Source organism: Eumetopias jubatus, unplaced genomic scaffold (assembly GCF_037043125.1).
Source record: "Eumetopias jubatus isolate StellerSeaLion01/CBP00866 unplaced genomic scaffold, mEumJub1_p1.0 scaffold_12, whole genome shotgun sequence".
Taxonomy (NCBI): domain Eukaryota; kingdom Metazoa; phylum Chordata; class Mammalia; order Carnivora; family Otariidae; genus Eumetopias; species Eumetopias jubatus.
In genome coordinates this window covers 95,417,475-95,428,832 of record NW_028274818.1, presented here as the reverse complement: position 1 = coordinate 95,428,832, position 11,358 = coordinate 95,417,475, and the positions used below count along the sequence as shown (strand labels likewise).

The window sequence follows — 11,358 nt, the reverse complement described above, 5'->3', positions numbered from 1 at the left end:
CTGTGAATAATTAGAGGAATATTGACTGCTTAAAGAATGTGTTTCTTAAACTAATAAACATTAATCAAAATACAAATAGTAACAAATATATTTCTCCAAGCCCACTAGGCCTTTGGACATAAGAGAATCTATCAACATGACGATCCTTTAACGCTCTGAAGTTTGAAAAAGTCACACAGATTTTGTTGAGCAGCAACCTTTTGCTTTATTAACTTTATATATTCAACAAATATTTTCAATGTGTTATAAAATGCTATTCCAGGTACTGTTTTTATCCACTGAATCAGTAGATGATCCATGTTCTAGTGACATTTCTAGTGAGAAATCCTGAATTAATAATTTATTATTATGTATAAACTTAAATATCTCTTTTCATAAAATAAGGCCAATGACACCTGTTTGGATGGGCCAAATGAACTAATATATGTGAAGGGGTAATGCCTTGCCCTCCTACACGGAAGTAAGTCATAAGTAATGGGTTTTTGAATGAGTACTATTCCTCTGGTTTCTCTACTCCAAGAACAAGTATTTTGATGTAATCAATATACTTAGGGTTCACTCCTTAACTTGCAACATTTTGAAGAGAACAAAGGACATGAAAAGAAATTGATCCCAGAATGATATAGTTTACTGAACAACTAAGATAAACATTATAATTTATGACCCTAAAGAATATTTAATAAGTTTCTAATTTTATAAGTCCTATTTATTATGACGAACTGGTGAAAATCTTTGGCCAACTGTGGTCTGGTTCAGTCCAGACTCTTCTTTTCTAGGATTATCCAACTTCTGCTGAAACTCTCCCGAAAATCCCATTGTTTTCATTTTTCACCTGTGTCAATACACTGCCTTGTATTGGAGACCTTAACACTCTTTGTGATATGTCTCTCCCCCCCCCCCCCGGGTTGCAAAATTAAACTTTGATCAAAGCCTTTACAAATTGTAATTAACCATTACTTCTTTTAATACATGCCTCTAATTGTCTGAGATTTCACCTTAGCTCACTATCTTTCTGAAATCTGAGTGCCCTCCTTATGGCAAATGAATATTAAATGTAGCTTATTTTGGTGAAGAGATATTTTCAGAACGGATCTGCCCTGAAAATGGATCCCTACTACACAGACACAAAATACTATTAAAAATCCTTCTTGACTATAGTAACTCAGGATTTTATGAACTATTTCACATCCACTGATGTATGGGGCATAAATGTACTTTGAAAAGTTTAATGTCTGTGAAGAAATGAGTTCATTTCATTACTTTCTTCGTTTTTAGTGTTTTGGTTTCTTAAATGCCTTCAAATCATTTCAGCTTTGACCCAAGAACTTTATAAAATCTAGTTTTCCGGAGGGAAAAAGTTAGAAAAGTCTTTGAGCTGGGAGCTATGTTAGAAGAAAAAAGGTGAGGAAGCCAGGGGAAATGCAATCCTACCTTAGCCTCATGGCTTCTTCAAGCCATGCCTGAGGAGAGAGAAAAACAGAAAACCAAGAAACTGAAGCAGCCCCAAACGTGCAGCTGTTTGTGGCTTTTGACAGTTTACATTTATAATGCTTTGTAACATCAAAATGTGATTATCTGTTAAACAGGGCAGTAGTCACAAAAATAAAATTTAACCACCTTAAATTCTTTTTGGAAACAGGTGTTACATAAATATATTTCAATAAATAAAATGAATTATTAAGCCAATTAGTAATACTTCCTTAGTTGTTTATATAAGCCAGTTAGACTCTTCACTGGTTCTTATCCTCATCATGGAACCACAGCTCAACATCTGGTACAGTCTCCTACTTCTTGTCTCTCACAGTTGTTCAGGGATGTGTAGGGACTCTCAGCCCCTGGTCATTATAGAAAAACAAAGCAACGCAAAACAACAACAAGAAACTCCTCTCTCTTCAAACCCACAAATATAGCAGGAATACCCAATTTAGTGAAAACAATCTGTTTGCTACAAGGAAATTTAAAACTAGAACAACAGAATAGAAAAGTAGACTTCTCTGAATCACTTTTTAAAGTTAATCACTATGACCCTTAGTCTCCTCCAAGACTCTTCTTAAAGTGATCCTAGGACTTGTTTGATGAAAATGCAAAAGTTGCTAAAAAACAAACAAACAAATAAACACTGTCATATAGCTGTCACATTGTTTCTCAAATAAAGGTACAGAAGATTTAGGTGGTACATCAAACGGATATTTTTAATTTGGAAGTTATATATATTTTGATAAATATCTATTTTAGGACAAATATAATTGACATATAAAACTCATAATTTCCACAAATACTATTTCCTAGGACAAGGTTAAAAATTCTGAGTCCCTTTAAAGAAAAATATTAAATAAACACTGAATATGATAAAAACTGTAAAGGAAACACACAAATGATGAAGTTTGAGAAATATTGCTTTTATGTTTATTTCAAGTTTATGTGACTAGTTACACTACATCATTGCCTTAATCAATGCTTACATAATTTAAAAAGTTTATATCATAAAAGTTACAGATTATTGCCTACAAGATGTCTGATCATTGAAAAAAGTTTTATATCAGATTTGGAACATGACTCTTAATATAATCTTATTTATAAAATAAATTATTTTCACTATTTATAACCTCCTGGGAATATGCTACAATTTAAGACCTAGATTTATGTAGTTTCTATGCATTAAAAGTTTATTTATAAGCTTTCTCTCCTCTATGAATAATTTGATATTGAATGGGATGAAGAGATCTGACCAAAAATTTTCCCAGATTTATATATTCATATGATTCCCACCCCCATGAGTTACATGCTGCTGGGTAAGTGAAGGATTGGGACTTAAGGTTTTCTCACATTTATTATATTCACATAATTTCTCCCGAGTATGGATTTTCCTATGTTGGTTAAGGTGTGCACTCTGGCTAAAGGCTTTCTCACATTCATTACATTTATAGGGTTTCTCTCCTGTATGAGTTCTCTCATGCTGATTAAGATGTGTCCTCTGGCTGAAGGCTTTCCCACAAAAACTACATTCATAAGGTTTCTCTCCGGTATGAAGTCTATGATGTTCAGTAAGGGATGTGATACGGCTAAAGGCCTTACCACACTGATTACATTTATAGGGCTTCTCTCCAGTATGAATTCTCAGATGTTGAGTAAAGGATGAATGTTGACGGAAGGCTTTCCCACATTCATTGCATATAAAAGGTTTTTCTCCTGTGTGAATTCTCTGATGTTGAATAAGATGTATCCTCTGGCTGAATCTTTTCCCGCATTCATCACACTTATAGGGCTTCTCTCCTGTAAGGACTATCTGAGGTTGAGTAAGAGATGAATTGTGGCTGAAAACTTTTTCACATTCACTGGGTTTCTCGTCAGTATGAATATGATTAGTAAGAAGAATATGTTGATTGAAGATTTTTCCACACTCATTATATTCATAAGGATTACTTCTTACATAGTTTCCCTGATAGTAAATCAAGTTTGAATTATGTTTGATGCTATTTCCTTGTGTGTCAGAATTAAGGGGTATTTTAATTGAAGGAATTCTCTGATGCATAATAAGGTTTGAGTTCATGTTATAGTTTTCTCCAAATCTATTACAGTCATGGCTTCTCTCCTGTGTGATCTTTTTGTGGGTGAAAGATATTTGTGCTAAATGTCTCTGCTGGTTTTCTTGGTTAAACTCTAACTGGTAATCAAAATCCCAGAGTCCTCCCAAGATGGAGTACCAGAAACTATCTCCTGTTAGTCTCTCCATTATCATGTCATGATTTTGATTTTCATCAGAAATATTCTGGTTTGGAGTTGATTTTTTGATTTCAGGTCTACTCTCCCCATCTAAAAGAAATTCAGAACATACAAATATTTTGCCATCTTCTCTGTTTTGAAAAAGGAAATTGTTGCGCAATGAATTACAAAGTGAAACTGACAGTAATGTGGACAAGGCATATGTGGCATAAGTTTTAAAATATGGCCATGTAACAAGGGAGACTACAAAAGGATGACAGAAAGCAGTGAGCAATGGGAAATTTTAAAATCTGTATGGTAATCATAAGAGATCATCCAGGAGTACCCACGGCTGAAAGGAAATGGAAAGGAGAATAAGAAATATCAGAGAAAGGTCTGTGCATAGAGGTGGGAGATATTAGAGGAAAGACTATATTTGAAGAAGACAGGTCCAAGTACACCACCATATAAATCTCATCTGTGGATTATTCTATTGTAGTGCCAGCTACTTGTTTATTTAAAAAGTATTTCTCCTTATTTTTAATCTTTTGTTTAAAATGATAAAATGAATACTTGCTTATAATAACACATTCAAATAATATGGAAATGCATAAAGGAAGAATTTCACCCTTTAGAGGTCGTTATTGTTAATAGTTTGGAGCTTGTCTTGTCAATTTTTTTCCGTGTTCATATAAATATAAATGTAAATCATATTTTGAACAAGCATGAATTGTGATAAAAACAAAATTTCATTTCAGTCTCCTACCACTTCTTTAAACTTAATTTAATGGGGGGCATTCTTATTCTGCTTCTGGGAGATTTGGGCAGGTTCCATGGTTCCCCCTAATTCTTAGATAACAGATACTCCTACTGTTACATTAAGTTACAAACACAGTCTCTATTCAGTAATTAAAATGTTTAGTCACTTGTTTAATAATCAGAACTCCAAAATCAATCCCTTTTCCTTCCCCTGGGCATCATATTCTTCCTTTCTCCCCACCACCTGCCTCTTTCCCCACCCTACTCTCTTCCTGCTAGTTTTTTCCCCTGGCTACTCTCTCACTTCTTTTCCCACTTTAACTATTTCCCTGGCCACCTCTTTCTTCACTCACTAAATGTTGTTTAGTTCCCTTTTTGGGGGGGGCGGGGAGAGAAGCAGAGGGAGAGAGAGAATCTTAAGCAGACTCCACACCCAGCACAGAGCTGATGTTGGGCTCAATCTCATGACCCTGATATCATGACCTGAGCCAAAATCAATAGTCAGACACTTAACCAACCGAATCACCCAGGTACCCCTGTTTAGTTCCCTTCTAACAAGAGTTTGATGGTAGAAGCTGTGTGGAGGGAGGGATTAAGAGGCCAAATTTTGTATGACTGGGTAGCTTCCCATTCTCACCTTGGCAGAAGATTAAATAGGACCCACTTTGAGAACTCTTATGTCTCTTGGGAGGTTTTAGCTGGACCTCTCTTTCTCCTCAATTCCATGATCTGGATAGACAAATCTCTATTTTGGATAGTCCTTTGGGACCATCCCTACAGCAATGAATCCTATTGGACAAGACTGAAGATTTGGAGTTGTTGGATGACTCATAAACACTCACGACACCTACAGCAATGAATCCTATTGGACAAGACTGAAGATTTGAAGATGTTGGATGACTCATAAACACTCACGACACCTTGTCTTGACAAACTTGGGTAGTGCAGACAGATCCTAACTCACCAGTTTCTCTTGGCTCACCTATAAAAGCCATTTCAGGGGCGCCTGGGTGGCTCAGTCATTAAGCGTCTGCCTTTGGCTCAGGTCATGATCCCAGGGTCCTGGGATCGAGCTCCGCATCAGGATCCCTGCTCAGCGGGAAGCCTGCTTCTCCCTCCCCCACTCCCTCTGCTTGTATTCCCTCTCTCTGTCAAATAAATGAATAAAATCTTAAAAAAAAATAAAAGCCATTTCATCAGTCAGCTGTTCTTGGGCCTTGGACTGCTTTAGCTTTCTCAAATGTAAGTTATGCACTAGTCTTGGTCTTTCAACCATAAGGAATGCATATAAAAACTGAAAGAGTGTTTCCCTTGAAGCTGGAACATATGATTATCATCCTAATTAGGACACTTGACAGTAAAAGGGAGCACCATTAATAATTATGCCAAGAATCGTCCTGGAAAAATAAAATGGAATTACACCATCATACTGTTTTGTTTTGTTTTTTGTTTTTTAAGAGAGAGAGAGAGTAGGGGAGGAGCAGAGAGAATCTTAAAACACTCAGTGTGGAGCCTCATGTGGGGCTTGGTCTCACAACCCTGAAATCATGACCTGAGCCAGAATCAAGTGTCTGGAACTTAACTGACTGAGCCACCCAGGTGCCCCTGTATATTTCTTTTTTTCATTACTGCATAACTTGAACACATTTCCATGTCAACAAATACATTTCCATAATTTTTAAAGGTTGTAAAATATCCAATTTTATGGATATATCAAAGTATTTTTAATCAATTCACATTGAGGTTGCATTGGACTTAGTGTTATCGCAAACCGCATAGCAAGAATAGTTGGCCGAACATGAAATAGAAATTGTAGAAAGAAAAAAAAGAAAATTGTGAAAAACAGATCAATATGCTTAAAGATACACAAAAAGATACTCAAACAGAACTTACTCTGGTCTAAAATTGTATGTGGAAAAAATAGTGATTTAAAAGACTTGTTTTAAACCAATTGACCATTTCAACCAAATTATCAACTGGATCACTTTATTTTCAGCCAAAATGCTTTTGTCTGCCTAGGGACTTTGGCCCTAAAATGTTTAGCATAATTGGCTGGAGTTTGAAGACACAACTCCTTCTGCCTAGGAGTAGAATTCAGGGCCTTCATTCCCTATGACCTAGCTTCCAAAACTTTTGTTTATTCCTGGAAACATGGCAGCTTGATCAACATACTCATGGCCACTTTGTTGACTGCCTTCTTTCCATGTCTTGCCTCTGAGTGAAAAGGGAAAAGTGTTGCTGGTTGGCAGACTTGTTATCTACTGATACCAGGAGGAGTGACAATGCATGGACTATACAGGCACTGTTCCCCCACTCTGGATACCGTCAAGGCAAATCAGATCTTCAGTCACAGGGCTACCTATTTACATCCCAGTGGGATGCCAGGGTATAGAGTCTAGACGCCAAGCTGAGAGAGTGATTATCTTGGGCTATTTGTGAAGAACATTTGTGAGGAACAAATTCTGATCCATTTGCTTTAGCTCCTTACCTAACCTAAGCCTCCATGTTAGCAGACATGACTGCAACTTACCTTAAAAGGAGGGTGGGCATTGATGAGGATGAACACTTTTATCAAGCTATGTATATGAGATCATGTAGAGGTGCTATTCACTCATCCACTGTCTACTTTCTTCATGGTTTGGCCTTACCTGGCTAGAAACCCAACCATTCACTGAAGCTCCCAAGTCCTATTTTATACTTCTGCTGAATCAATTCCCTATCACATCTTATATTGCCTACCCCTCTGTTGTCTGAGATTATAGAAAAAGTGCTGCTTGGGAAGAAAGTGTTTTCAGATATGGAAGCAGAAGAGCTTCCTGTGCCTACACTGAGAATGACATGAATTCTATTTTGTGCCCAAGTTCTAAATGAAGTGCAATATCTTGGTCACGGCTACAGACTAAGACCCTTTAGCTTATTGCAGTTCATCAGGCTTTCATTATTCTTGCAGGAGCCTAAGGGCTCTACATCAAGAAAAATAGGGGATTTGCATAGACTAGTCTCAGTGTGGTTACTATTTGTCCCCACTGACTCCATATTCCCTGGATCAACTCTTGGGGTTATAAGCCTTTAATAAAATTAGATTTCTAGGGTACCTAGACCTCTGACATCCTTTGTATCTAGGGAGGGATATCTTCTAGATAGAATCTTAGTATGAGCATATTGTGATGCCACTGGGCAACCACAACATCTTGAAGGGCCTTCTGCACTACTGCATACCTCACCTAGTAGACAACTTAGCCTCATCCAATGCCTTTTGAAAGAAATTATTTAGAAGTAGGAAGAAAGGAAACAAGAAAGGAAAGAGGAAGGGAGAGAAGGAGGGAGAAAAGGAAAGAATTAGGGAGAAAAGGAGGGAGGAAAACATTTTAAAAAGTTTATCCTTTTTTTAAAGATTGTATGTATGTATGTATTTATGAGAGAGAGAGAGCACGAGCAGGGAGGAGAGGGAGAAGCAGGCTCCCCACGAGCAGGGAGCTTGATACAGGCTCAATCCCAGGATGCCAGGATCATGACCTAAGCCGAAGGCAGACCCTTAACCAACTGAGCCACCCAGGTGCCCCGTTTATCCTTTCTATGTGTAAAGCCCTATAGTATTTCTAGTTCTCTTTTCTTAATTAAAAAAGAAAAGTGCCATGATTTATAGTGGGTTATAAAATTAATTTAGTGGGTAGAACAATGAATTAAAACTGAAACAAAATAGGCTAAAAAAGATTAGAAACTATCAGAGTTCATCAGACATAGCAGTAAGGATAAATGGTAAGATTTTGTCTCAATTTTATAGATTATACATATCTTATGGGTTGCAATAAAAATGAATTTCTTAATGAGAGTAGTGGTTATAAATAATTAAAAACTTTTGGCAGAGGTCAGTAATCTTTTTCTGTGAAGGGTCATATAGTAAATATTTAAGGTTTTGTGGGTCGTATGGGCTTTATTGTTTACTGAACTCTGCTGTCATAGTGTGAAAGCAGCCACACACAATATGAGTGACAAGAGTGAGTGTGGCTGGGTTCCCATAAAATTGTTTACAAAAACATGTGACTGTAGACAATGTTTTGTTCATCCAAAGAGTCTACAATGCCAAACAGGGTTATCTGGAGAGGGAACCCCTCCTTGATAATCTAAGACATTCTTATGTTGACCAGTGGTTCATCTTATACTAGCAATGTATGAGAGTACTTTCTTCCCTACAGACTTATCAACAGTGTGTGCAGACAAATTTTTGGACTTTTGCTAAACTGATGGGTGAGGAAAGGTCACCTGCATTTTCAATTTGTGTTTCTCTGATGAGTGAGGCTGAACATTTTTCCTTATGTTAAACATATTTGTATTCCTTTATCTAAGAACTGTTCAGATATATGTATACTTCTATTGGGCTGTTGGCCTCTGCTTTAGAGGAGCCTTTTATTAATGGGAGCTTAGCCCTTTTGATATGTTGCAAATATTTCCCTTTACTGCCACTTGCCTTTTACCCTGCTTATTATTCTACACCACGCAGAGCTTGGGGATTTGTGCCCCTTGAATATATAAATCTTTTCTTTTATGGCTTCTAGATTTTAAATCATAGTTGGAAATGATTTCCCTATTTCAATGTTATAAAAGATTTTTCCTGTGTTTTCTTCCAGGTCTCTTATGGTTTCATGTTTTACATTTAATGTCTCTGATTCCTTTGGAGTATCTTGGTTTAAGGGTAAGTTATGGACCCAATTTTATCTCTTTCCAGATGGCTACTCACTATTCACTAAAAGGTCTACCTTTTATAACTACACTTGTGGTGAGCATAGCATAAAGATGAATCACTATGTTGTGCACCTGAAACTAATGTAACATTGTGTGTCAATTATACTCAAATAAAAAAAAAAGTCTACTTCTTAAACGCCAGTTGTCTCAAAACCATTTTATTAAGATGTCCACCTTTTGTTCTGCATGGAGCACTGGGTGTTATGCACAAACAATGAATCATGGAACACTACATCCAAAATTAATGATGTAATGTATGGTGATTAACATAACAATAAAAATTTTAAAAAAATATGTCCATCTTTTCCCTCCTGATTTGAAATAATGCCTTTATCATATACTAAACTCCTGCATACATCTGGGTCTATTTCTGGATTTCCTTTTCTGTTCAGTTGGTCTGCCTTGTTCTAATAAAATTTTACTGTGTATTATGTAGTTTAAATAATCCCTTTTATTGTTTTTCCTTTCAGAGTTTTCCAGATTATTTTTGTTTTGGCTCTTTTCTTTTCTATTCTATTCTATTCTATTTTTTATATGTTCAATTAGCCAACATATAATCAATATGAACTTTAGAATGAGCTTATCTAGATTCCTCTAAAATCTTGAAGGCACTTTTTATGGGATTACATTACATGTTTATTAGGGACACTGACATCCTGGTATGTCCATTTATTCAAGTTTATTTTTTTGTCTGTCAGAGTGGTTTTTTTAAAATTTTTTTTAAATTAAAAAAATTTTAAACTTTTTTTTTAAAAGATTTTATTTATTTATTTGAGAGAGAGAGAGTGAGAGAGAGTTCATGAGAGGGGGTAAGGTCAGAGGGAGAAGCAGACTCCCCACTGAGCAGGGATCCCAATGTGGGACTCGATCCTGGGACTCCAGGATCATGACCCGAGCCGAAGGCAGTCACTCAACCAACTGAGCCACCCAGGTGCCCCTGTCAGAGTGTTTTAAAATTCCTCATGCAGGTGTTGCACATTTCTTGTTAAAAGTTTATTTCTAGTGCATTTAATTTTGCTCCCTAACTGTTTTGAATTTCTCTTCCATTTGAACCCTGTATCCTGATGGCAGGGCTTTATTTCAAGCAAGCATTGGAGTGTGTGTGAGTCATAAGGTGATTAATTTTGGCTGTGTGGAGATTGGGGGAAGGCAGGGAAGTGTTCTGCCTGGCTTGTTTCTAGGTGGGCCTTTGTAGCACTGGGGCTGCCTTCCTTCCCTGAGACCTGGTGACCCAGAAACGATAGACTTTGCTTCATGTACAGAATGCCCATTTTCCTGGAAAATGCCTGGATTTATTTTGCTTGGAGAGAAAGAGAGAGAGAGAGAACAAGTGGGGGGAGTGGGTGGGGGAGAAGCAAGCTCCCTGCTGAGCAGGGAGCTGATGCGGGGCTCAATCCCATCATGACGCAAGTCGAAGGTAGATGCTCAACCAACTGAGCTACCCAGGAGTCCCATCCACATTCTTTATAATGGTTATATAGTAATCTAATGTATGTGCATACCATAATTTATTTAACCTTTATTGGTCAACATTTAGGTAGTTTACAGTCTTGTTGTTTCCCCCAAAATGAATATCCGTTATATAAGTCAGTTGTCACATGTGACAGTTCAGGTGCGTTTTGATATATTATTTGATATATTGTTCCTGTTACTTATATTTATTTTGTGCGTAGGGATGACTAGAAACCAACCAGCACCATAAATGTCTTGATTGAGCAATAAAGGATTTTCTATCAAAAGCAAAAAAAATTTTTTTTTTCTAGGTGTTTTATTTTTTTAGTTACTATTAAATGGGCTCTTCTCTTCCATCTTGTTTTCTAACTGGTAGTTGTTTGTGCTTTTATCTTCACTCCACTTCAACAATTATTTACCTGATTAATACAATTATACTCTGAACTTAGATCCATATAAAGAATCTCAAACTCAGTGTCACACTCTTTTGCCCAGTTGAGTAGACTATGCCCTTATTCACATTCTACTTGCTTTCTGATCTCATCTAGAACTCCACTGCTTCGACTCTTCTATTGTTTTCTAGTTTCCAGTCCTCTTCAGGCCTTACTTCTTGTCATTTCTTGGAATCTATGTCAAATCACTTGACTTCGCAAACTCTCAGTTTTCCTCCTTTAGTTCCACCCATCTAACAGGGCCTCAGCC

At 36.8% G+C, this 11,358-nt stretch overlaps 1 protein-coding gene across 1 annotated transcript in view; it reads right to left on the bottom strand.

The window, feature by feature from the left end:
- Positions 1-2,674: 2,674 nt before the first annotated feature.
- ZNF713 (zinc finger protein 713) overlaps positions 2,675-11,358 on the bottom strand; it is a 45,762-nt gene continuing 37,078 nt past the window's right edge. Inside the window, exon 4 of the mRNA XM_028110268.2 lies at positions 2,675-3,813. Within this exon, the coding sequence (XP_027966069.1) occupies positions 2,747-3,813 (1,067 nt within the window). The 3' untranslated portion in view covers positions 2,675-2,746. The remainder of the gene's footprint in view (positions 3,814-11,358) is intronic.